The sequence below is a fragment of the Pangasianodon hypophthalmus genome, chromosome 5, assembly GCF_027358585.1.
Source record: "Pangasianodon hypophthalmus isolate fPanHyp1 chromosome 5, fPanHyp1.pri, whole genome shotgun sequence".
Taxonomy (NCBI): domain Eukaryota; kingdom Metazoa; phylum Chordata; class Actinopteri; order Siluriformes; family Pangasiidae; genus Pangasianodon; species Pangasianodon hypophthalmus.
In genome coordinates, this window is record NC_069714.1 from 1,574,181 (window position 1) to 1,598,143 (window position 23,963).

The 23,963-nt window shown below is 42.2% G+C and overlaps 1 protein-coding gene and 7 non-coding genes across 8 annotated transcripts; 3 read left to right on the forward strand and 5 right to left on the reverse strand.

Annotated features, from left to right (window-relative positions):
- Positions 1 to 4,709: 4,709 nt before the first annotated feature.
- Positions 4,710 to 4,784, reverse strand: trnan-guu (transfer RNA asparagine (anticodon GUU)). The gene has a single exon. It is a non-coding gene; the product is annotated as a tRNA-Asn (tRNA).
- Positions 4,785 to 7,039: 2,255 nt separating this feature from the next.
- Positions 7,040 to 7,113, reverse strand: trnat-agu (transfer RNA threonine (anticodon AGU)). Its single transcript has one exon. It is a non-coding gene; the product is annotated as a tRNA-Thr (tRNA).
- A 696-nt stretch (positions 7,114 to 7,809) lies between these two features.
- On the forward strand, positions 7,810 to 7,881 carry trnaw-cca (transfer RNA tryptophan (anticodon CCA)). Its single transcript has one exon. It is a non-coding gene; the product is annotated as a tRNA-Trp (tRNA).
- A 986-nt stretch (positions 7,882 to 8,867) lies between these two features.
- trnan-guu (transfer RNA asparagine (anticodon GUU)) lies at positions 8,868 to 8,942 on the reverse strand. The gene has a single exon. It is a non-coding gene; the product is annotated as a tRNA-Asn (tRNA).
- A 2,210-nt stretch (positions 8,943 to 11,152) lies between these two features.
- Positions 11,153 to 11,226, reverse strand: trnat-agu (transfer RNA threonine (anticodon AGU)). Its single transcript has one exon. It is a non-coding gene; the product is annotated as a tRNA-Thr (tRNA).
- Positions 11,227 to 11,912: 686 nt separating this feature from the next.
- trnaw-cca (transfer RNA tryptophan (anticodon CCA)) lies at positions 11,913 to 11,984 on the forward strand. Its single transcript has one exon. It is a non-coding gene; the product is annotated as a tRNA-Trp (tRNA).
- A 1,018-nt stretch (positions 11,985 to 13,002) lies between these two features.
- trnan-guu (transfer RNA asparagine (anticodon GUU)) lies at positions 13,003 to 13,077 on the reverse strand. The gene has a single exon. It is a non-coding gene; the product is annotated as a tRNA-Asn (tRNA).
- Positions 13,078 to 14,359: 1,282 nt separating this feature from the next.
- On the forward strand, positions 14,360 to 23,435 carry wdfy2 (WD repeat and FYVE domain containing 2). The gene is made up of 12 exons (XM_034304699.2): positions 14,360 to 14,628; positions 17,144 to 17,211; positions 18,521 to 18,594; positions 18,835 to 18,889; positions 19,006 to 19,156; positions 20,254 to 20,366; positions 20,555 to 20,681; positions 21,011 to 21,116; positions 21,225 to 21,326; positions 21,540 to 21,670; positions 22,107 to 22,215; positions 23,067 to 23,435. The coding sequence occupies exons 1-12, from the start codon at positions 14,489 to 14,491 to the stop codon at positions 23,094 to 23,096; spliced, it is 1,206 nt and encodes a 401-aa protein (XP_034160590.2). The 5' UTR covers positions 14,360 to 14,488; the 3' UTR covers positions 23,097 to 23,435.
- The last annotated feature ends 528 nt before the right edge of the window (positions 23,436 to 23,963 follow it).

A 23,963-nucleotide genomic window follows, 5' to 3' on the forward strand; every position in this document is an offset into this window, starting at 1 on the left:
AGATCCTGTTATACTGCTTCACACACACACACACACACACACACACACACACACAGCTGAGAGTCAAACACACCATTCACAATAACAAACAGCTCAGATGTTGAAAATGCAAGATTTCCATGCATTTTTTTTTAATTAAACTACATCTACAAACCGACTCATATGAGTCGTTCTCGGATGAGTCGACTCATTTAGCTGAACTTTGAGAGTCGACTCTTTCGCAAACGACTCCGCTGCTTCCTACAAGCAGTAGGAGTATTCTGAGTGCTTGAGTCGTGATGGTGGGTGTTGTACGTCAAACTGCCACAACAGTGTTAAAAAAATGTACAATGTACAGTACAAAACCAAAGAAGCAAAGTTTCAGATGTAACATACAGCATTCTGTACACTATATTGGCATCTTCAGCTTTTCATACAGACTGTGATGATTACCTCCCAGCCAAAATACATACTGATTGATAGAATTTGCAGAAAGAAAATGAAAAAAGCCTCCTGTCTTGTCAGTATGTGGCATCGGTGTTATATACAGTGTTTCTATTTCATGAATAAGCATAATAATTATTGCATATAACTACCCCATATTCATTACATTAGCAACTTACGAATCCTTTCTGCACACATATCACATGAGCTGTCACACCTTAACACTATTTAAATTATTAAATTAAAATTCAATATAGTTAAACAACAACAATAAAGCTTTGTTTTCTAAAGCTCACCTTCTGCCTCGGATACCTCTTCGTCTTCCTGCCTCAAATCTTCTTCAGCCAAGGCATGAGTGGTTATTCCTGACACAAAGGGACAGTTTATTGGTTTTTAAGGAATAGCTTGTAAAAGAATGGTGAATATTATTATTATTATTATTATTATTATTATTATTATTATTATTATTATTATTATTATTATCAGTTTCACACACCAGCTCCAGAAAGAAAGGTGGAAATTAGTTAAAACAGCAACAGGATCATTGAAGCATTGAGTTGAACTCGAGAACCAGATCAGTTCTATTCGTGAATCTTTCCGACTGTTTTTTTAGCAGCGGGATTCTTCAATTCAATGATATGAACCGAGTTCCAACAAACAATTCACTCAGGAATCAGACATCATTAGAACAACACTTCTTTCATGACCCCACCTGGGATAATTAAAAGCAGATTTACATGATTACAGCGTAAATTTCAATTGATTCTTCACAGAAAGCTGTTGCAAGGCTTCAGAAAGCTTGACATGTATGTATATATATATATATATATATATATATATATATATATATATATATATATATGTGTGTGTGTGTGTGTGTACATATACACACAAGAGATGGCTAGTTTTATTGCCATTATGCTCAATTGCATGGGAAAACATACATTCTTGGAAATATTGTGTTTTGTTTTTGTGTAACACAAAACACCTCGGATTTATTCTTACAGCTTCATACAGGCTAGCTTCAGAAACACAGCACAAAATAGGGAACATAAATCACCTTAAAAAAAAAAAAAACACTGGCTGAGTAGCTGTCTTCCCCGTCTTGCCCTCTCCTCTTTTTTCATGTTTTTCTTTCCTCTTTTGGTATCCTGATTTCTCATCTCTTGCCATCTACCTGATGCATGTAAGCATAATGTGTTTCGGAATAAACCGTGATCGTCTTAAGGACACACACGCACTCGGTGCAGTCTGAGGGCAGTCATTATAGCGTGCTTCTTAATAGCTTACTTGTGCAAAGAGGCCATTTAAATACCAAAATCATTTGGAAATGTATAGGGTTCTGCTGAGCCCTCTGCTTAGAATCATCCCAGACTTAACCCCTGTTACGGCGACCCTGTGTGTACTACAGCAAGACCTTACCACCAAGTCGTGAAATGGCTGACGTAGAATTTGTTAGAAATACCTTATGCGCCATCACTTCTTTTCTAGAACTGCTACAACTGCTAACTGCTAGCTTGACTTGTTAGCTTACACTCTGCGGGGTCCGAGATAACTAGGCTCACTTCACTTATACTTCTCGCAATAACCAACAGATTATTCTTTGGAATCGGTTACATTAAGTTAACAGTAAACTGGAGTCAGATAATTAAGTAAATGTATCGGAATCGGGGCGGATTTAGTGATTTGGGGGCCCTAGGCAAAAATATAGGAATGGACCCCTATTCAACTGTCTTAACGTCAATATTTAAATTGTCAGCATACTTTATTTAGCATTAGTAATTAAAAAAAAATATATATATATATATATATTTATTATATATATATAATTTGCATTTTTAGGGGGCCCTTGGCTTCTGGGGGCCCAAGGCGTTGGCCTGCCTTTGCCTAGTGTTAAGTCCACCCCTGATTGGAGTCAGATATTTAAGTAATAAAGTTAAAACACGCATTTAACCTTCAGTTGCATCTATTTCCATCCTTGGTCGTAGGAAAGCAGCGGGCTAAGATAATAACCCTTTATATTTTAGCCCTACTGTTATCCAGTGTTCAGACCACAGTTACCTTTATCTATAGTGGTTTCTTTGTGCAACTAGGACAAACGGAAGTTTAATTATAATTTAATATTTCTTTAATATCTAATAAAATCATGGACCATGAGATCTACAGCTGCAAATCCCCACTATTGTCAGGTGAGATGGCAGAGTGTTTCTTTTTATCTATTTTAATTAGGTCAGTGTGAGCTGCAGGAAGTAAGTAGTGATGTGATGTGAAGTACTAAAATAGCAATGTCGTTCATGAACAGGAAGGCCCTCGGTGTTCACCCAACAGCCGACTAGCGCACAGAAGACACGCATGAGCTGATTTCCCCCACTTTCCTAGTAGATTGTACTCTCGCAATGAAGTTTAATCAAAACCAAGTATGCAGGAAGTGGAGGTACTTTCAGGACTCCTGCTGCAATAATCCTGCGTATAATAATAATAATAATAATAATAATAATAATAATATAGATAAACACATAAAGAAATAGACAAACCTTAAAATGAAGTATTTGAATGATTTGTTCAGTTGAATGAATGATTTGTACCTGATCGAGTTATGTTTGTGTCCTGCTCAGCACTTGGCTACTATTGCATGTACACACTGACATTCTGGATCAGGCTTTCAGCATGACGCCATCACCACCATCCTCCATCTGGCCTTCACCCACCTGGACAACAAAGACACATACGTTTGAATGCTGTTCATAGACTTCAGTTCAGCATTCAACACAATCATTCCTCAGCACCTGATTGGAAAGCTGAACCTGCTGGGCCTGAACACCTCCATCTGTACCTGGATCCTGGACTTCCTGACTGGGAGACCTCAGTCAGTCCGGATCGGGAACAGCATCTCCAGCACCACCACACTGCCCACTGCTGTTCACTCTGCTGACTCACGATTGTGTAGCAACGCACAGCTCGAACCACATCATCAAGTTCGCCGATGACACGACCGTGGTGGGTCTCATCAGCAGGAACGACGAGTCAGCATACAGAGAGGAGATGAAGCGGCTAACGGACTGGTGCGGACCCAACAACCTGTCTCTGAATGTGGACAAAACTAAAGAGATGGTTGTTGACTTCAGGGTTACACAGAGCGACCACTCTTCAATGAACATCGGCGGCTCCTCTGTGGAGATCGTCAAGAGCACCAAGTTTCTTGGTGTTCACCTGGCGGAGAACCTCACCTGGTCGCTCAACACCAGCTCCATAATGAAGAAAGACCAGCAGCGCATGTACTTTCTGAGAAGACTGAGGAAAGAACATCTTCCATGCTCTCGATAGTCCCTCACCATGTTCTACAGAGGGACTATCGAGAGCATCCTGAGCAGCTGCATCACTGCCTGGTTTGGGAATTGCACCATCTCGGATCGCAAGACCCTGCAGCGGATAGCGAAGACACCTGAGAAGATCATCAGGGTCTTTCTTCCCATTTACACCACACGCTACATCCGCAAAACAACCAGCATTGTGGATGACCCCACACACCCCTCTCACACACTCTTCACCCTCCTGCTGTCTGGCAAAAGGTACTGAAGCATTCATAGCCAGACTGTGCAACAGTTTCTTCCCCCAAGCCATCAGACTCCTCAATACTCAGAGACTGGACTGACAACACACACACACACACACACACACACTCAACTGAACACCGTCCCACTCTCTTTTTGCACATTTCTGTGTTTACTACCCACTTTTTTTTTTTTTTTTGCTGATACTGTATTTATAAAATATCGTATATAATTGTTTGTCACTACTTATACTCTCTACCTGGCTGTGACCCCAATAACTGCTATGCCCATATATGGGATAAGCTTATCTGCTGAATACTATGTCATATGTCATGTTTACATTCAGAGCAATTTATTACATTGTTACTCTATTGCACTACTGTAATATCTGACAGGTAGAGTAAGATTTCACGACACATTTTCAGCCATAAGAAGAAGACTCAGAGGTCAAATTATCGCAAATTTTCTATCTTTGACAAAAAATTGGGAGCCGAAAGAGTCGGATCTTTGGTGAGCTTCGCCAAGTGATCCGACTCACTGATGATCCGACTCCCTGATGATCCGACTCACTGATGATCCGACTCCCTGAAAAGAGTCGGAATTCCCGTTAAGTAAGATTATATTGTAATATGTCTTCGATGTCTAATAAAAATACGGACCATGTTACCTGAGAGCGTGTAACAAAAAGATGGGATGTGTAATAAATAAAGAAAAAAAAAGAAGGAAAACAGGCTTCGTCCCTGGGTGGGCTCGAACCACCAACCTTTCGGTTAACAGCCGAACGCGCTAACCGGATTGCGCCACAGAGACATGGGGTCAGTAGGTCAGCGGGGGACATTTCAATGTATATTTCAGTCGGTATTTTACTACAGTGACAAAATGGCGCCCTCTGGTGGAAAAACCCGCACTGTTGTTGAGTGGCTATGCGGAATAGCCGGGCTATTCAGTCGCTTTGGAGCCACATGATGTCGCCCTAACGTCACACAACACAACAGCAATCTCTCTAATACATCAAGTAAACTTATTCATTCATTCATATTCAGATTTTTCAATTTTCAGTTTTATTTGTATAGCGCTTTTAACAATGAACATTGTCTCAAAACAGCTTTACAGAACATAAGAAACAAAAAGCATGCAAACAGTCCTAGATCTTAGACAGAATTATCCCTAGTGAGCAAGCCTGAGGCGACTGAGGCGACTGAGGCAAGGAAAAACTCCCTTAGATGATATGAGGAAGAAACCTTGAGAGGAACCAGACTCAAAAGGGAACCCATCCTCATTTGGGTGACACTGGAGAGTGTGATATGAACAATGTCCTTTCTGTATTTATTTATAGTCATGTAGGTTGTTGTCTTCATCAAAGTCCTCAAAGTCCACATAGGGTTGGCAGCGTTGCTTTGAATACCCAAATCCTCACGAGGCAGAAACCAGCTGGAGCAGGTCCAACTCTGGATGCCTCAGGATCCTTGTAGAGTTGGCCTAGTCTACTGGAGCTGGCACAATCTCTATGTGCCTCTGGATGGGTAGAAGAAGGGAAACAAGGGGAAAGGAATTAGCGTAGCTGCTGTTCATAATATTAGTAAGCCCTAAATCATAATTTGCAATTAATCAGATGTACTGAACATGATTGAAAGAGCCACTTACTCTTTGTCTCTACATCTGACAATGTCTGGGACTCTTCGAAAAAGTACAAAAGAGGAGTTGTGACACATCTGTGACAAAAAAATGAAAAAAAGCACATATACTACACTATTACATACAATATTTTATTCGATTTACTTTAATGGTAATTATTACAATTATAAAATTATAGAATACCTTGAAGGGGGTGTAGCACACTGGGCAGTGAGGATATAACCAGTGCAGCCTATTAAACCATTTGAATTAAAGCTGAAAGTCAACACTTCGGTCACATCTGGATTGCTTCATTTCAAATCCATCCCTCAGAAACTGGATGCTTACTTACTTCCTTCTGCTTATTTCCGACAAGACAGAAGTACTTCTACTAGGACCACAGGCAGCTAGAAGCAAGCTTTCGGCCCTCCTGTTCCATCATGTGCAGCAGTAAAAGACCCTGGTGTGATTATTGACTCCAGTCGTTCACGTGAAGCTCTTGTGGATAATATTACTAGGATAGCCTTCTTTCATCACAGAAATGTTGCTAAGATAAGAAATATAATGTCACTACCTGATGCAGAAAAACTAACTTTTGTTACCTCTAGGTTGGATTACTGTAATGCCTTCCCGTCTGGATGCTCCAGTAGGTGCATAAACAAGCTCCAGGTAGTCCAGAATGCAGCAGGCAGAGTCCTTACTTGAATCAGCAAATATGACCACATATTCGGGAACCTACAGCAGAGGGCAGAGCTTTCTCTCACAAAGCCCCACAGTTTTGGAACAGCCTTCCAGTTAGTGTCTGAAAACAAACAACTCTGGCAGGACCTGAACCCACGAGCTTTTAATAGCATCATTGCTAAGCCTAGAAGTCACCACACTGTGTGCCACAGAGCCTATCTTGGCTTGCTTGTGCGGTGTTTCAACTCGGGTTGTAAGAAAGGCATAGCTCTTGCACCAACAGGAGAGTCCTGCGTCAAGCACTGCTGGAATTCAAACTCTGGATTTCCTGTTTACTCCACAGGCACTTTAGAGCCCAAGTTCATGTCAGGTTAGTCCAAATTCATGGAAGACAGAAGAGTTCCTGGTTTTTAGACAGGTGCTTTTCTGTTGATAGCACTTGAAATCAACATGCAACATGTCTGAAAGCAAACAAGTCTGGCAGGGCCTGAACCCAATTTGGCTTCCCAGCATGGTGTCTCATGTCAGGTTCTTCCAAATTCAGGGAAGGCGTAGAGCTTGCAAATCACAGAAGAGTTTCGGTTTTTCAGACAGCCACTTTTCTGTTGAGAGCAATTGAAGTGAACAGGCAACACATCAGAAAACAGCTCTGGCAGAAACTGAACCCACAAGCTTTTAATAACATCAAGGCAAAACCAGGGAGTCACCCTCCTGCATACCACAGAACCCTTGGTTGCATGGTGTTCCAGCAAAGGCACAGCTCTTGCACCAGGCACTGCTGGGATTCGAACCCAGGATCTCCTGTTTACTAGACAGGCGCTTTAACCAACTAAGCCACAGCGCCCCAATCGCTAGGGCAATCTTCAACGGCCCATGCTTTTGAAACTTGCAGTTGCAAGCAACATGCAAACAACTGTTGAAAGTTGAACCTCAGCCATATCACATAGGCTGTCTAGTCTCTAAGTTGAGCTTCAGGTACAAGTTGTCCACGCTTCACACACGTGTCCTAATGGATAGAGAGTCGGACTTGCAACCCAAAGGTGAGCCTGAAGGTTGTGGGTTCGGGTCTCGGGTCCGGCAGGGATTGTGGGTGGGGGGAGTGAATGATCAGCGCTCTCTTCCACCCTCAATACCACGACTGAGGTGAGACCCTTGAGCAAGGCACTGCCGCGGCAAAAAGGCTGCCCACTGTTCCGGGTGTATGGGTTGGATGGGTTAAATGCAGAGCACAAATTCCGAGTATGGGTCACCATACTTGGCCACAAGTCACTTCACTTCACTTCATTCACACACTGAAGTGAGAACTGCTGAATGATCTTGAAAATCTCCCTTAACATCTTGGGAAGGGGACTCCAGCCAGGTATGCAGTTAAAGAGCTTGTGCCTTGTCCTTTGAAAAGGTTCTAGCCCAGATGTCAGAATCTAGTCGCAACAGTCATAGCCCACCACTCGTCGGTGAGTTTCAATGCGTCTTTATCACCTCAATGAGAAACAATGCACCATCAACTCTGTGCCCTCATGCCGTTTGCCTTCGCAGCCGGGATCTCGTGGCGCAATGGTAGCGCGTCTGACTCCAGATCAGAAGGTTGCGTGTTCAAATCACGTCGAGGTCACGCAGCTTGCTTTTTCCCGTCCTTCCTGGTGCTGGTGACTCCTTCTTTGGACAGCGAAGAATCTTTTATGGACTCAAATCTCTATGATGACCATCCGTGTCAATGTCAACCTCATGCTAAAAGGTAACATTGCAGAGGTAACAACTCTTTCACCTTATTACCAGTAGTAACTTAGCAACCTACTGTAATATGGTTGGACAAGGGACTGAACAAGCACCTGTGTGGCCTGTGTGGAAAGAAATGGACGAATCCTTCTGATGTTATATGAAATTTCTCCACCGTTGTCGAACCTCTTACTAAATTGCTTAGTCCTACCGTACGTTTTCGCCAGTCTTCTGCGCTTGATCATGCTTTTAGAGTTAAGGTACTTCTGAGTAGTGAACCCGTGCTTTAAGCAACTGATTTTACCAAGGCTTTTCAGCAAGAGGTTGATGCGAGTGCAGTTGGGGCTGGTGCAGTGTTATTACAGGAAGATTGTGATGGTGTGCTCCACTCTGTGTGTTACTACTCCCAGAAGTTTAACAAGCATCAGGTAAATTACTCTACAGGCGAGAAAGAACCCTTGGCATTGTTGTTAGCACTTCAGCATTCTGACGTGTATGTTGGGTCCAGTAGTCTGCAGGTTATTGTGTATACAGTTGGTATTTTTACATGGGATGCATAACCAGATGTATAACCTCTTCTCATGCAAGATTACCGGCTTGTGATTTCTACACGCACTCGGTTAAAGGTTTGTGTACTTTTTTCACTACATGGAGTTTGTAAGCAGTGGATTAAAGTTTTGTATTATATATTATATGTATAATATATTTTCGTCTTGTGAAACTGAAGCGAAACACGTAGGAACCGAGTTAAAAGAATGAGTTTCTCTCTGATTCAGACTCAGAAAACGGAATAATATGAGTGTATGCGTAAAGCTGAGAGTGTGTATCAAAAGCGCAGTGTTTTGGGATGTGTAATAAATTAAAAACCAAGAAAACTGGACCCGTCCCTGGGTGGGCTCGAACCACCAACCTTTCGGTTAACAGCCGAACGCGCTAACCAGATTGCGCCACAGAGACATGGGGCCAGGGTGGCAGCTGGAGGACATTTTGATGTACATTTCAGTAAGCATTTTACAAAGAAAAATGACAGCGTGCCCCCTGGCGGAAAACCTGCACTGTTGAGGAGTTGCTATGCCGGAAAAGCCGGGCTGTTCAGTCGCTTTGGAGCCACATGATGTCGCCCTAACACCAAACAACACAACAGCAATCTCTCTAATACATCAAGTCAACTTATTCATCCCTAGCTCTCACAAACTGGGGCCTATTTGTGAGATAGTCCAGGACCCACTCCGCCAGATGTGAGTCCACTCCAGCCCACTCCAGCTTGTCCCTCAAAAGCAATGGCTGAATTGTGTTGAATGCGCTGGAGAAGTCAAAGAATAAAATCCTCACAGCGCTGCCGGGCTTCTCCAGGTGAGTTAGAGCACGGTGCAGCAGGAAGATCACAGCGTCCTCCACTCCGATTCCAGGTCGGTAGGCGAACTGCAGCGGGTCCATCGCTGAGCTCACCTCAGAGCAGAGGTGGCCCAGGACCAGTCTCTCCAGTGTCTTCATCAGATGTGATGTGAGAGCCACCGGCCTAAAGCTGCTGAGGTCTCTAGCGTGCGGTGTTTTGGGCACTGGTACCACACAGGAGGTCTTCCATAGCTGTGGTACCACCCTCAGCTTGAGGCTCATGTTGAAGACTTGCCCCATAATCCCACACAGTTCCTCTGCGCAGGATTTCAGGAGCCTGGAGCTGATACCGTCAGGTCCAGCTGCCTTCCTTGCTTTGATCCTCCTCAGCTCTTTCCTCACCTGGCCAGGTGTGAAAGACAGGGGTGGGCTGAGGGGGCGAATGTGTCCATGGGGCCGTGAGGGGGTAGTGTGGAGTGAGCCAGAGGTGTGAGGGGCTGGGGGAGGGGGGCATTGTCCCGTTGACGAGGTGTGGTGCAGCTGCATGGGGGGAGTAGTGGGTGACTGGTCGAACCGGTTGAAGTGATGGTTCAAGTCATTGACCCACTGCAGGTCCCCCACAACCTGGGAGTGGGGTGCTTTGAAGCCTGAGATGGTCTTTAGGCTCCTCCACACCCCACTGATGTTTTGAGGAGTTGCTATGCGGAATAGCTGGGCTGTTCAGTCACTTTGGAGCCACATGATGTCGCCCTAACGTCACACAACACAAGAGCAATCTCTCTAATACATCAAGTGAACTTATTCATTCATTCATTCATTCATATTCAGAAACAAAAAGTATTTCCTATTTTGGTACTACAGGTCTCACTTATAATCGAACAATACCGTACGTGGTTAAGAGCAGTTATGTCTGATATCAGTTGAGTACATAGCCTAATTTTCTGTAAGATGATTTAGACTTAAAAAAAAAAAAAAAGTCTGGTAAATGAATATTGAGTATTGTACAATGTATGTTGACAGCTTGTGTTGTATTACTATCTTGGTCCGTTTCTCTTTCTGTCCTAATTCCATGTCAAGTGTTTGAAGCTCGTCCACATTCTTACCAGTGCCTTTTTCCAAAATGTCCTCCTCTGCTTCTGGCCTAGCAGCCATAGCAGCCAGCATTCTCCACTGCATTGCCAGGATGTCTTGCTCTGTCTCAAGAATGTCTTGCAGTTTCTGCAAGACCTTTGTTTGATAGTCTAAACGACGATATTAAACAGGTATGAGATCCATCCATCCATTTTCCATACCACTTATCCTACATGGGGTCACGGGAGCACCTGGAGCCTATCCCAGGGAACGAGGCGGGGGACGACCTGGATGGGGTGCCAGCCGGTCTCAGGGCACAATCGCACACACATTCACACACAATTTGGAAACGCCAATCAACGCACGTCTTTGGACTGGGCGAGGAAACCCCCGAAGCACAGGGAAAACATCCAAACTCCGCACACAGGGCGGAGGCAGGATTTTTGAACCTGTTCCAATCCCGGAGGTGCAAAGCAGCAGCGCTAACCACTAAGCCGCCATGCCCCCTCCCCAGATCAGTTTGTCAAATGCATGTATGCATGATTGAAAGAGCCACTTACTCTTTGTCTCTACATCTGACAATGTCTGGGACTCTTCGAAAAAGTACAAAAGTGAACATGCAACACATCAGAAAACAGCTCTGGCAGAAACTGAACCCACAAGCTTTTAATAGCATCAAGGCAAAACCAGGGAGTCACCCTCCTGCATGCCACAGAACCCTTGGTTGCATGGTGTTCCAGCAAAGGCACAGCTCTTGCACCAGGCACTGCTGGGATTCGAACCCAGGATCTCCTGTTTACTAGACAGGCGCTTTAACCAACTAAGCCACAGCGCCCCAACCGCTCTCTAGGGCAATCTTCAACGGCCCATGCTTTTGAAACTTGCAGTTGCAAGCAACATGCAAACAACTGTTGAAAGTTGAACCTCAGCCATATCACATAGGCTGTCTAGTCTCTAAGTTGAGCTTCAGGTACAAGTTGTCCATGCTTCACACACGTGTCCTAATGGATAGCGAGTCGGACTTGCAACCCAAAGGTGAGCCTGAAGGTTGTGGGTTCGGGTCTCGGGTCCGGCAGGGATTGTGGGTGGGGGGAGTGAATGAATCAGCGCTCTCTTCCACCCTCAATACCACGACTGAGGTGAGACCCTTGAGCAAGGCACTGCCGCGGCAAAAAGGCTGCCCACTGTTCCGGGTGTATGGGTTGGATGGGTTAAATGCAGAGCACAAATTCCAAGTATGGGTCACCATACTTGGCCACAAGTCACTTCACTTCACTTCACTTCATTCACACACTGAAGTGAGAACTGCTGAATGATCTTGAAAATCTCCCTTAACATCTTGGGAAGGGGAATCCAGCTTGTGCCTTGTCCTTTGAAAAGGTTCTAGCCCAGATGTCAGAATCTAGTCGCAACAGTCATAGCCCACCACTCGTCGGTGAGTTTCAATGCGTCTTTATCACCTCAATGAGAAACAATGCACCATCAACTCTGTGCCCTCATGCCGTTTGCCTTCGCAGCCGGGATCTCGTGGCGCAACGGTAGCGCGTCTGACTCCAGATCAGAAGGTTGCGTGTTCAAATCACGTCGAGGTCACGCAGCTTGCTTTTACCTGTCCTTCCTGGTGCTGGTGACTCCTTCTTTGGACAGTGGAATGCGAAGAATCTTTTATGGACTCAAATCCCTATGATGACCATCTGTGTCAATGTCAACCTCATGCTAAAAGGTAACATTGCAGAGGTAACAACTCTTTCACCTTATTACCAGTAGTAACTTAGCAACCTACTGTAATATGGTTGGACAAGGGACTGAACAAGCACCTGTGTGGCCTGTGTGGAAAGAAATGGACGAATCCTTCTGATGTTATATGAAATTTCTCCACCGTTGTCGAACCTCTTACTAAATTGCTTAGTCCTACCGTACGTTTTCGCCAGTCTTCTGCGCTTGATCATGCTTTTAGAGTTAAGGTACTTCTGAGTAGTGAACCCGTGCTTTAAGCAACTGATTTTACCAAGGCTTTTCAGCAAGAGGTTGATGCGAGTGCAGTTGGGGCTGGTGCAGTGTTATTACAGGAAGATTGTGATGGTGTGCTCCACTCTGTGTGTTACTACTCCCAGAAGTTTAACAAGCATCAGGTAAATTACTCTACAGGCGAGAAAGAACCCTTGGCATTGTTGTTAGCACTTCAGCATTCTGACGTGTATGTTGGGTCCAGTAGTCTGCAGGTTATTGTGTATACAGTTGGTATTTTTACATGGGATGCATAACCAGATGTATAACCTCTTCTCATACAAGATTACCGGCTTGTGATTTCTACACGCACTCGGTTAAAGGTTTGTGTACTTTTTTCACTACATGGAGTTTGTAAGCAGTGGATTAAAGTTTTGTATTATATATTATATTTATAGTATATTTTCAGCTTTACACGGCCCTCACACAGTGTTTTTTTTTTTTTATTATTTTTTTTTTGTACTTAGTGTGAAACTGAACTGTTTCTCTCTGATTCGGACTCAGAAAACGGAATAGTATGAGCGTAAGCGTAAACCTGAGAGTGTGTAACAAAAGCGCAGTGTTTTGGGATGTGTAATAAATTAAAAAATGAGAAAACTGCACCCGTCCCTGGGTGGGCTCGAACCACCAACCTTTCGGTTAACAGCCGAACGCGCTAACCGGATTGCGCCACAGAGACTCGGAGCGGTTTGGGCAGCGGCTGGACATTTCAATGTACGTTTCAGTTGGTATTTTACTAAAGTAACGAAATGGCGCCCTCTGGTGGAAAACCCGCACTGTTGAGGAGTTGCTATGCGGAATAGCCGGGCTATTCAGTCGCTTTGGAGCCACATGATGTCGCCCTAACATCACACAACACATCACACAACTGGGCTTACCGCCTGTGTGTGTGTGTGTGTGTGTGTGTGTGTGTGTGTGTGTGTGTGTGTGTTCAAGTCCAGAGTTCCTGGGACAGGCCTCAGATCTACCTGGATAAATGGAGTGATTACTTACTTTACTCACTACATTAATACATCACATGTAGGTAATGTATGTATGTGACAAATAAAGAACCTTGAACCTTGAGCTATAACCAAGATTCATCATTTCTGTTTCAGCTCATTAGCATCAGAATCAGATTCAAAGCTTTATATTAACCTTTACTTTCACAAACACAGAAAACCTGCAAAATAATAATAATAATAATAATAATTATTATTATTATTATTACCAGTAGTGATTTACTGCTACTACTACTACTACTAATAACAATAATAATAACTGGGAATTAAGTATATTTTATTAAATATATATTTAGCTTTAGCATGATCATCATACATTCACAAACACACACAAAAGTTGGAATGTAACTATTTTTATATTCACAATTATTACTACAATTATTTACCTTTACAATTGTTATTATCATTATTATTATTATTATTAGTAGTAGTAGTAATAATAATAATAATAATAATAATAATAATGAAACATGGAGTCTACTTCTATTTTTCAGTTTTAGGTCAGTGGAAAATGGAGGCCACTTTTATTTACTTCCGGTTCACTTCCTTATTATTATTATTATTATTATTATTATTATTATTTTATTTTTATTTTTTCTATTTATCGCTAATGATGCTTTTTTTCTTCTTTGTGTGTGTGTGTGTGTGTGTGTGTGTGAAAACAAGTAGGCGACATGTTTTGTGCTGGACTAAATCACATGGTGCTGTGACTGTACACTTGTACACTTGTACACTACATAGTGCGGAAGGACGCCGCCATTTTCCAGTCTCAGGGTTTTTTTTCTTTCTTTTTTTTAATTTCCCAACCAACACCACATCCAGCAGAGGTTATTATATTATTATATGTGGAGCATGCCTGTACTCTGAGTGTTGGGGGTGAAGCGCTGAGTGAGCTGTGAGTGCCCCGTGGTGGAGTGAGCACGGCGCGGTTTGGGACGCGGCCCCGGGGGCGGGGGCGGCGCTCAGCTGACCCGCAGGAGCAGCAGCAGCAGCAGCAGACACTCAGAGCCTCCATAACGCAGCCGTGGTGCACTCGGTGCAGTGTGTTATGCTTCCCAAGCGGCAGAGGTGAGTGCATGGTGTTGGCTGATGGCGGCTGAAGCCCAGCCCCGACCCCCTCAGGCCCGGAAACCCGTCCTGATCAGCAGGATCGACTCTTTCCAGGACGTAGTGAACACCGCAGTGATCATCCCTAAAGAGGACGGAGTGATCAGCGTCTCGCAGGACAGGTGAGCTCCAAAATCCAGGGCTCTCAGCACCAGAACACCGACGAAGAAGAAGAAGAAGAAGAAGAAGCGCCACACTGCGGTTTAAGCTCTCACGAGCTCTCTCACCTGGCGTCAGTCACGTGACCTGAAGCCCTGAGCAGCCAGTGTGTGAGATTGCTCCATGCTCACACCTTCAGGGCTTCAGTGATTCATGTGAAACACTTCTTGTGTCGTGCTGGTGCAGGAAAATAATCAACAACAGACCACCCTGATTAGTTTCCAACAGCAGCACGCCCCAGAGTGTGTTATTCCTCTTACACTGCTTTTTATTTCTAACATTTTAAGGTGTGACAGTCTATTATTATTATTATTATTATTATTATTCATTACAGGATAAATTATCTGGAAGATACGTAGAACATGATTTAAGAAAAAAAAAAAACGGATTAATTCATGGGTTTAGCAAAAGATCCTGGGGTGGGAATCGTTCAAATTTCCACGCCACCTGACCATTAATGAAAAAAAAACTACCTACTGCACCTTTAACGCTGTGGAACGTCAGTGTAAGCGCTGACACTGGAGACTCCTTCCTTAAAGGTTAAATAAACGTCTCCGAAAACTCCAAAAAACTTCAAAATAGCAATGATTATACATCGTTAAATAACTTTTTTTTTTTTTTTTTTTTTTTAAAATCTGTTTGTTATTAGTCATAGATTATGTGAAGCGTCTGTTGTACAAGTTCCTGTGAATGAGTTGTTGCTATAGAAACAAGAATCAAAGAATATATAAGGAGTGCTGTGGTCTAAAATGAAAATATTTATATATATATATATATATATATATATATATATATATATATATATATATATATATATTTATATAAAAAGGTCGTTTGGAAGCGAAGAACCTTTAAATTTAAAAAAAAAAAAAAAAAAAAACACACACTCTGTTTAAGAGCGAAAACAGCGAATTGATTTGTAGTTGAATCACGTGGAATTGTGATGTCCGTAAAGATGCTTGGACCTCTTTACATTTTTTGCAGGGTTTATCCTTCTCAGCTCGAACACACCCTTTAAATTCCAACGAAGGGTGTGTTAAAGGAAAACTCCACCCTGAAACATGTTTATATTGATATATTTATGAGGTGTTTAGTCATTCTGGTGCTAAGTTCTTCTTTTCTCACTCACCATTTTCCAGCAACCTTCATACTAATGAGAAATCTAGTATAGAGATAGTGGAGACAGGAAATGATGGAGTCCCAGAATGCACTGCAGCACGAGTTATGACGGAGACTCAGCTGGACTAGTTGGAGATCTATAAGTCGATGGCAGTAATAGCTTGAGTGCAGCATAGATCCCACTGCACGGCTATCAGCAGGTATTCAGGTAGAACACAATCTGTGACTCCAGTAAATGATTTTTTTTTAGCTATTGATGGTGATGGAGGTGATGGAGGTTTAAATCCACCCTCAGCAGGTCTCCTTCTCATCCAGACGAGGGTTTGAGTGGACGTGCGGCCAAACAGAGACTCTACAGACTCTTTCGCAACATCTTACCCCACACAGTTTTCCTTCCCTACGCAGTCTGTTCATCATCATGTGACGCGACAGTCACATCCTGCCACTTCTCCATCATCACAATGTCTCATCATCATCACCAGTCCACTGATGTGGGCGTGTCCCAAACCACAGTCTGTTCCGTTAAAAACAGACCACACGCCTCTTTTAACCCTCTAGTGCACACTGTTGCCAAATGGCAACATGCCATTTATCTGAATTTTTTTTTTTTTGAGCATTTAAAGAAAACTTTAAAGAAATTTAAATGTAAAGACTGGTTACACTAAATTGTTAAAGAGAGTGTGAATGAGAGTATGTGTGTGTGTGTGTGTGTGTGTGGTGCCCTGTGATGGACTGTTTTTTTTTATCTGGGGTGAATTCACCCACTTTGTGCCCAGTGTTACCTGTGCCAGTGTTATCGATTATTTTCCTATAACTCCACGTGTGTTTATTCCGAGCGTTTGAATCATAGCCAGAGCTGCTGCTACAAAAAAAATTAATCAACCCCTCCTGACCAATCAGATTCAAGAATTCAGCAGCACCATTTTATTTTATTTTATTTATTTATTTATTTTTTTAGAAAATCGGATTTATTTGCAGAAGAAACGGATTGTTTTCACTTAAAACATTTAAATGAATCGAAGGAATCAATTCTTTTATATAATTTCATGTCATTCATTTGTTATAATGTGTGTTTGGAATAATTGTTTAAAATTATTTTGGGCAGTGTGTATGTATGTGTGTGTGTATACGTGTTTATACATGTGTGTGTGTGTGTGTGTGCGCATCTGAGCATGCAAGTGTGCAATCTTGTTAAACTTGTTTTTTTTTTTTCCATTTTTGGCTCTTCTACGCTTTTATGATAGAATAAATAGAATATGAGAATAAATACACCGTACTGAAATCTCAAGGAGATACACCTCACGTTCAAGACGTTATAAATGACGTGTCAGTAAACGTTTTTCCGTCTTTCTGTGGTAGGACGGTGCGTGTTTGGCTGAAGAGAGACAGTGGACAGTACTGGCCCAGCATCTACCACACCATGCCTGGTGAGACTCAGTTCATCGGTACACTCCCAAGTCTTTTTACGTAATTGCTCGCGTATTGCGTAAATTGCAACGTTTGTTTTTATAACATTGAAACAGCTGTATGTAATGAAATAAAGCATTGTTGTTGTTTTCAAGTTAGCTATGAGTAACATATAGAAAGAGGTCATGTTTTTAGTTTTCTTATTGGGTTTGTACTGTCACGTCATTTAAGTGTTAGCTAGCTACGAAATAGCTATGACTGATTCAGATGCGCTCATACTCTAATCACTACTTGGCCGATTAGCTGTCGAACTATTAGCTAGTTACTAAATCGACTACGAAAAAAAAAGTGCAGATTTGTCGTTCTCTTGTCTATTGTCGTGCCTGTTACTTGAATAAACCGTAATAAGAGAATTCATATCTAAACCTAGTGATTACGACCCAAACCCTTAAAAGAGCCTTTCTTCAACGCAGGAGGTTTCTGAAGTCGCGCAGATATTTGGAGATTTTTCTCCAAAAACAGCGGCGGTTCGTGACCACAGTTTTTTTGGTGTTGTAGGCCAACGTTTATAACGACATAGCCTCAAATTTTTGCAATATCATACCTCATATATCTCATCGTCATGGTTCTGTACATCACAGACACACTGTCTATGGAAATGTATTAGATTTCATTTAAAGAGTATTGGCTATACAGCAAGATCTTGGCAGTCATAGAGTAGCTTTAAACTAGCCCAATCTGGCAACCTGGTCATTACCTGTCCTGTCCTCTTCTCCTCCTCCTCCTCTGTTGAAAATGATCGTAGATTAAACATGGGGCAGATGGCTTTAGAGCTTGTTGCAGTTCCCTTTTTTGTCCACTAGGTGCAATATATTTGTATGGAGCTACATGGGGCAGGGAGCAAGCTGCCCCGCGATTGCGCAACAGCTAGAAAGGCGTTGCAAATCGATGGAACGTGGGCTTATAACCGTCGAATAAGAACATTTTTTGAAATCATTAGTCACTCAAAAGAGGTCATTAGTCTTTCAAGGGAATTTAAAATGTCTGAAGTTGTCAGAGCTACGAATCCTCTACAGAGAGCTGCTTTTATTTTATCTAATACTAAGGACATTCAGGAGTACATTGCAGAGGCACATCCGTCTACTATGACAAGAACGCTGTGCGTGTTTCTGCCAGTCCAGGCCTTTCAAGCAGAACGAGAGAAAATATTAAAGGGCTTGTGTGCATGCCTGTTGAGTATGTGTGTGTGTGTATGCGTGTGTGTGCGTGTGTGTGTATATGTGTAATGCTGACTATAATTACTGTGGTGTGTTTCTCTGCATCTGTTAGCTTCCTGTTCGTGCATGTCTTTTAACCCCGAGACCCGAAGGCTTTCAATCGGAATGGACAATGGAGTCGTTTCTGTAAGTGAGTCCAGTGTGTGTGTGTGTGTGTGTGTGTGTGTGTGTGTGTGTGTGTGTGTGTAATCAGCCTGTGAGGAGTGCATGATCATTTTTTAGTCGGTGATTGGGTCGTTTTTGCGTGGATGTCGTCCAGGCGATCTTTAAACTGTGAGCTCTACTTTCTCAAAAAGTAGAAATCAGTGACAGCATCTGCTAAACGTATGTGTGTGTGTGTGTGTGTGTGTGTGTTTGTGTGTCCAGGAGTTCATCGTGTCTGAGGACTACAATAAGATGACTCCGGCTCGCTCCTATCAGGGTGAGTAGGGCGGATATCATCAGAGTGCATTATAGGATGTGTGTAATTATCTACTGCTGAACCTCTACTACTCTCCGTGTGTGTGTGTGTGTGTGTGTGTGTGTGTGTGTGTGTAGCTCATCAGGGAGCAGTGACCGTAGTGTTGTTCGTGTTGGAGATGGAGTGGATCCTGAGCACAGGTCAAGATAAGAGCTTCACCTGGCATTGCTCAGAGAGCGGCCATCAGTTAGGGACCTACAGGACCGCTGCGTGGGTAACGGGACTTCAGTATCCTTACATTAACACACACACACACACACACACACACACAAACACACACACACACATAGTCTTTCATACCTTTCATGACGCTTTTTGTCGCCCTGAGGTTCTCAAGCCCCTTCGCCACGACAAGGTCTCGATCCCCAAAAGGGAGAAAATAATCTGATAACTGAACCGACTGATGGATTACACATGTGTATAATTGTATTTATTTTGAAACTGGATCTACTGGGAGTTGCTCTAAGTTGCTCAATAGAAGAATTTCTCAGATTTCCAGTAGTAAATCAGTAGTTTAACAATTTTGTAATAAAATGGAGTAAAACAAGTGCTACTGATAAACACCAGCTTGTTTAAAATCTGTTATTATTCACTGGTTGGCTGGAAGCACTGAAGAATTTAGAATTTAGTTATCCTCAGTGTGTGTGTGTGTGTGTGTGTGTGTGTGTGTGTGTGTGTGTGTGTGTGTGTGTGTGTGCAGAGAAAACCAGCATCTTCAGAGTATGAGTTTTGGCCTCTTGCTATGGCGAAAACTACAGTTAAATCGGCTAAAAGTCAATCCACTGAAGGAGGAAAGATAAATATTTGCCTCTAGTAGCGGTTACTTTCACTTTGTTCCCACTTTATCTACATGAACTTTGACCTGTGCTTCCGCAATCCTCGGTCTTGTGAGCCAATTGGAAGAAAAAAAAAAAAAAAAAAAAAAGAATTCTTTGGTTGGGGAAAAAATGAAGGGGCTGCTTATTACTAATTTGTGTGTGTGTGTGTGTGTGTGTGATGCCCTACTAGTGACCCTGTGTACAACTCTGAGAGCTAAAGAAACCCTTTTTTTTCAGACTTCAATAACAAATTCTTCAGTAATAAGAAAAGAACAGAACATTCCTCATTTTTTTTGTGTTTTGAATGTTCCACGCTCACACTCACTCACTTGTAGCTATTATAAAGTCCAGAAGTTACACTTGCACTATCAGGACTGCCTTACACACACACACACACACACACACACACACGTCTGTGTCCATGTAAATAGAGCTTGCAGAATAAACAATGTGTGTTTTGTGGACAGAATGTTTTTTTTTTTTTTCCCTTAACGAGCTGTTTGTCAGGTTTGATGTGGAGACCAGACACGCATTTGTAGGGGATCATTCAGGTCAGGTGACCATTCTGAAACTGGAACAAGACAACTGCAGTCTGGTCACCACCTTCAAAGGCCATACGGGTACACACACACACACACACACACACACACACACACACACACACAGATAAATGCAAGTAGCAAGTATGCACAGTAACCTCAAAAAAACAACCACAAGGAAATGTGGGTTTTTTTTCTCTTAAAGGTTCATTAACCCCTTGTAAATGTTATGTAACTTCTGCTTTTCAAATGTGTGTGTGTGTGTGTAGGCAACGTAACAGCCTTGTGTTGGGACCCTGTCCAGAGGGTGTTATTTTCTGGAAGTTCAGATCATTCCATCATTATGTGGGACATCGGGGGTCGTAAAGGCACAGCCATCGAACTGCAGGGACACAAGTGAGACTTACGCACACACACACACACACACACACCAAAGAGCTTCATTTTTGATATGATAAGTATAAATTAACTATAAATTAACTATCAGATTGCACCCTTCGATGTTCTGAAGCTCGTGGCCAGACGCTCTTTATCACGTGGGCGGAGCTTCAGACTAAGCTCCACCTCTTTGGACCAATCATGTCCTAGATTACAGTTACTGCATGCTAAGCTATTGGTTCTATGGTTTGTATCGCTGTTGTGTTGTCATTTGTGCAAATCAGTTTACTTTGTGATACTAACGAGTGTGTGTGTGTGTGTGTGTGTGTGTGTGTGTGTGTGTGCAGTGACAAGGTACAAGGGCTGTGCTACGCGCCACACACTCGTCAGCTTATTTCTTGCGGCGCTGATGGCGGGATTGTCGTATGGAACATGGACGTCACACGACAAGAGGTGAAAAAAAAAGACATAAATGTCAAATTTCCTTTTCTTTGGACTGTTTTTGTGGGTCAGTTGTATAAGATGCACTGTGTGTGTGTGTGTGTGTGTGTGTGTGTTCAGACTCCTGAATGGCTGGACAGCGACTCTTGTCAGAAATGCGAGCAGCCGTTCTTCTGGAACTTCAAGCAGATGTGGGACAGCAAAAAGATCGGCCTGCGCCAGGTTTCTCACACACACACACACACGGAGTAATTACTGCTCTGAAGAGGAGGAGTGTGTAGTTGGAGGTCGCGACCGTTTTCTTTGATGATTGACACGCTAGTTAAATGCCGTAATGATTCAGAAAGATGAGTGATGTAGCCAAAGTCCTAGTTTTCTCCTGCTGATATTCTAATATGGACACGGACATTGTTTGCGTCTTCTTCGCCCCCGTAGCATCACTGCAGGAAGTGCGGCCAGGCCGTGTGCGGCAAGTGCTCCTCCCAGCGCTCCACCATCCCTCTGATGGGCTTCGAGTTCGAGGTGCGAGTGTGTGACGAATGCCACAAATCCATCACTGATGAAGAGTGAGTCTCGAGTCTTTACTCTTCAACACGCTATTTATACAGACACTTAATTACATAATTACATACTGTATTGACTTTCCCATGAAGCTTTGCAGCTTTACCTCTGACTGGTGCAAAGCCCTGACACTGGAGACTCCTTCCATAAATGTTAAATATGTTACACGTTAAATAACAGCATGTTTTTTTTTTTAATTCCACTTATTATTATTATTATTATTATTATTATTATTATTATTAGATGAAGCATCTGCCATAGAAGTCCTTGTTGTAATTATAATTAATTATAATTATATTATATAATTAGCATTATACAGAAAATGCTAATTATATGCTATTTTTGTAACACTTAGAACTGAGAATGTTTAAAAAAAAAAAATTGTGCTTTTTTTGTTTATTTAAAAAATTATTATTATTATTTTTTTTTTTTTTCGGTAAGGCGAGCGCCCACAGCAACATTCCATGACAGCAAACACACCATTGTGTATGTTCACTACGAGCCGACCAGGAGCTGGCTGCTGACCTCCGGGACGGACAGGGTCATCAAGGTCGGCACACACACACACACACACACACACACACACACACACACACACACACACACACATATATATATATATATACACACTATAGGAGTTGCTAAGAAATGTCGAAATGTCTAGCAAAACAGTAGTGTTGTGGGTTTTTTTCTTTAATTTCTATTTTCATTTAATATCTACACAAACAAATAATTTAACACGGAAAAGGAGGAAAAATAAAAATTTCTTTTCGTTCGATCTTTTTCGTTTTATTCATTCGAGGTTCAGTACAAAATTTGAACATCAAATCGGCTAATTCCTATTAGTTCGTAATTAATAAAGAAAAAAAAAAAGATATATATAAAATGATATCATGACAACACAGAAAGTTGCTTGGCACACATCTAGAAAACAAAAATGAGTCTCTCATTCACCAGCGTACGCTTCGGGTTTTTGTGGTAAAATTGTTTTTTTGTTGGTTTTTTTTGCCTGAGACGATTTGTCTAGTAAAATTGTGGTTTTGTCTACGTATACGAAGATTTTTTTTCTAGTAAAATTCTCGTTTTTTTCTCTGTCTGAGAGGATTTTTGTGGTAAAAATGAGGTTTTTTTTTTCCTCTGCATTCTCTTGTTAGCAATATTAGTGCCTCTGATGAAGTATTTTTGAATTCTAACGAAAAACTTATTATTCTTCTTATTATTATTCGAGTCATTCTGTGTCTGTGACTGATATGTAAAGTTGAATAATGAATTGTATAATTAATATTTGCTCCTGTCTCTCTCTCTCTCTCTCTCTCTGTGTGTGTGTGTGTGTGTGTGTGTGTGTGTGTGTGTGTGTGTGTGTGTGTGTGTGTGTGTGTGTGTGTGTGTGTGTGTGTGTAGCTATGGGACATGACTCCTGTTGTATCCTGAAGATCACTACAGAGGATGTACACCTCGGAGAAATGATAACCATGAGGATGTCCAGCGCTGGCAGAGAGGGTGGAGGGTTGTGTGTGTGGGTGTGTGTGTGTGTGTGTGTGTGTGTGTGTGTGGGTGTGTGTGAGAACAGGTGCAGTCACGTTCCAGTGCGCCTCATCGTGCTGTGTAAATACTTAACAAGTAAATAGTCTTGTACCATTTGTGAACATTACAACGCACTTTCAGATTGTACTGTTTCGAAACACGTTTTCAAAGAAAATGCTTGTGTTTGTGTGTCTTTACACGTGGAGACAAAAAAAAATCAACAAATAAAAGAGCAAATTGATTATAGATTTAATGTCTTTCTTGTGCATGGAACAGAACGATCAAACGTTTGGTACGGGAACAGAAACTGCTGATCTCCTGGGAATTTCACACACACAACAGTCTCGAGAGTTTTACACACAATGGTGTGAACAAACATCCTGCGAGCAGCAGTTCTGTGGGTGGAAACGCCGGAGAAAAGCCAGAGCTGACAGGAAGGCTAACTCAAATAAGCGCTCTTTACAACCGTGGTGAGCAGAAAAGCATCTCGGAACATCTCGCAACACAACGGGTTCTAGAAATAAGTTTAATAATCTAAAATTTGGTTTATTGTCATGAATTGAAAAAAAAAATCTTACGCAAGATCAAAATTTGAATTGTATCCTAAGGGATACGATTTATTTCCTGGCTAAATATTAATGGTATGAAAAGCTAATATGTTAGCTAGCTATTGTTATTATTAATTTTAATTCATAATTAAATGATATTTCTTGCAGAAATCATTGTTTGAATTCTTAGATACTGTGTACAAAGAAACCGTACTAAGGTAAAGGA

What these genes read in the sequence shown, in the direction of transcription:
- wdfy2 (XM_034304699.2), top strand. Translation starts at nt 14,489, where the DNA reads ATGGCGGCTGAAGCCCAGCCCCGACCCCCTCAGGCCCGGAAACCCGTC. An exon ending in TCCGGCTCGCTCCTATCAGG is followed by an intron (nt 18,890 to 19,005) that starts GTGAGTAGGGCG and finishes GTGTGTGTGTAG; the next exon opens with CTCATCAGGGAGCAGTGACC. An exon ending in AAATCCATCACTGATGAAGA is followed by an intron (nt 21,671 to 22,106) that starts GTGAGTCTCGAG and finishes TTTTTCGGTAAG; the next exon opens with GCGAGCGCCCACAGCAACAT.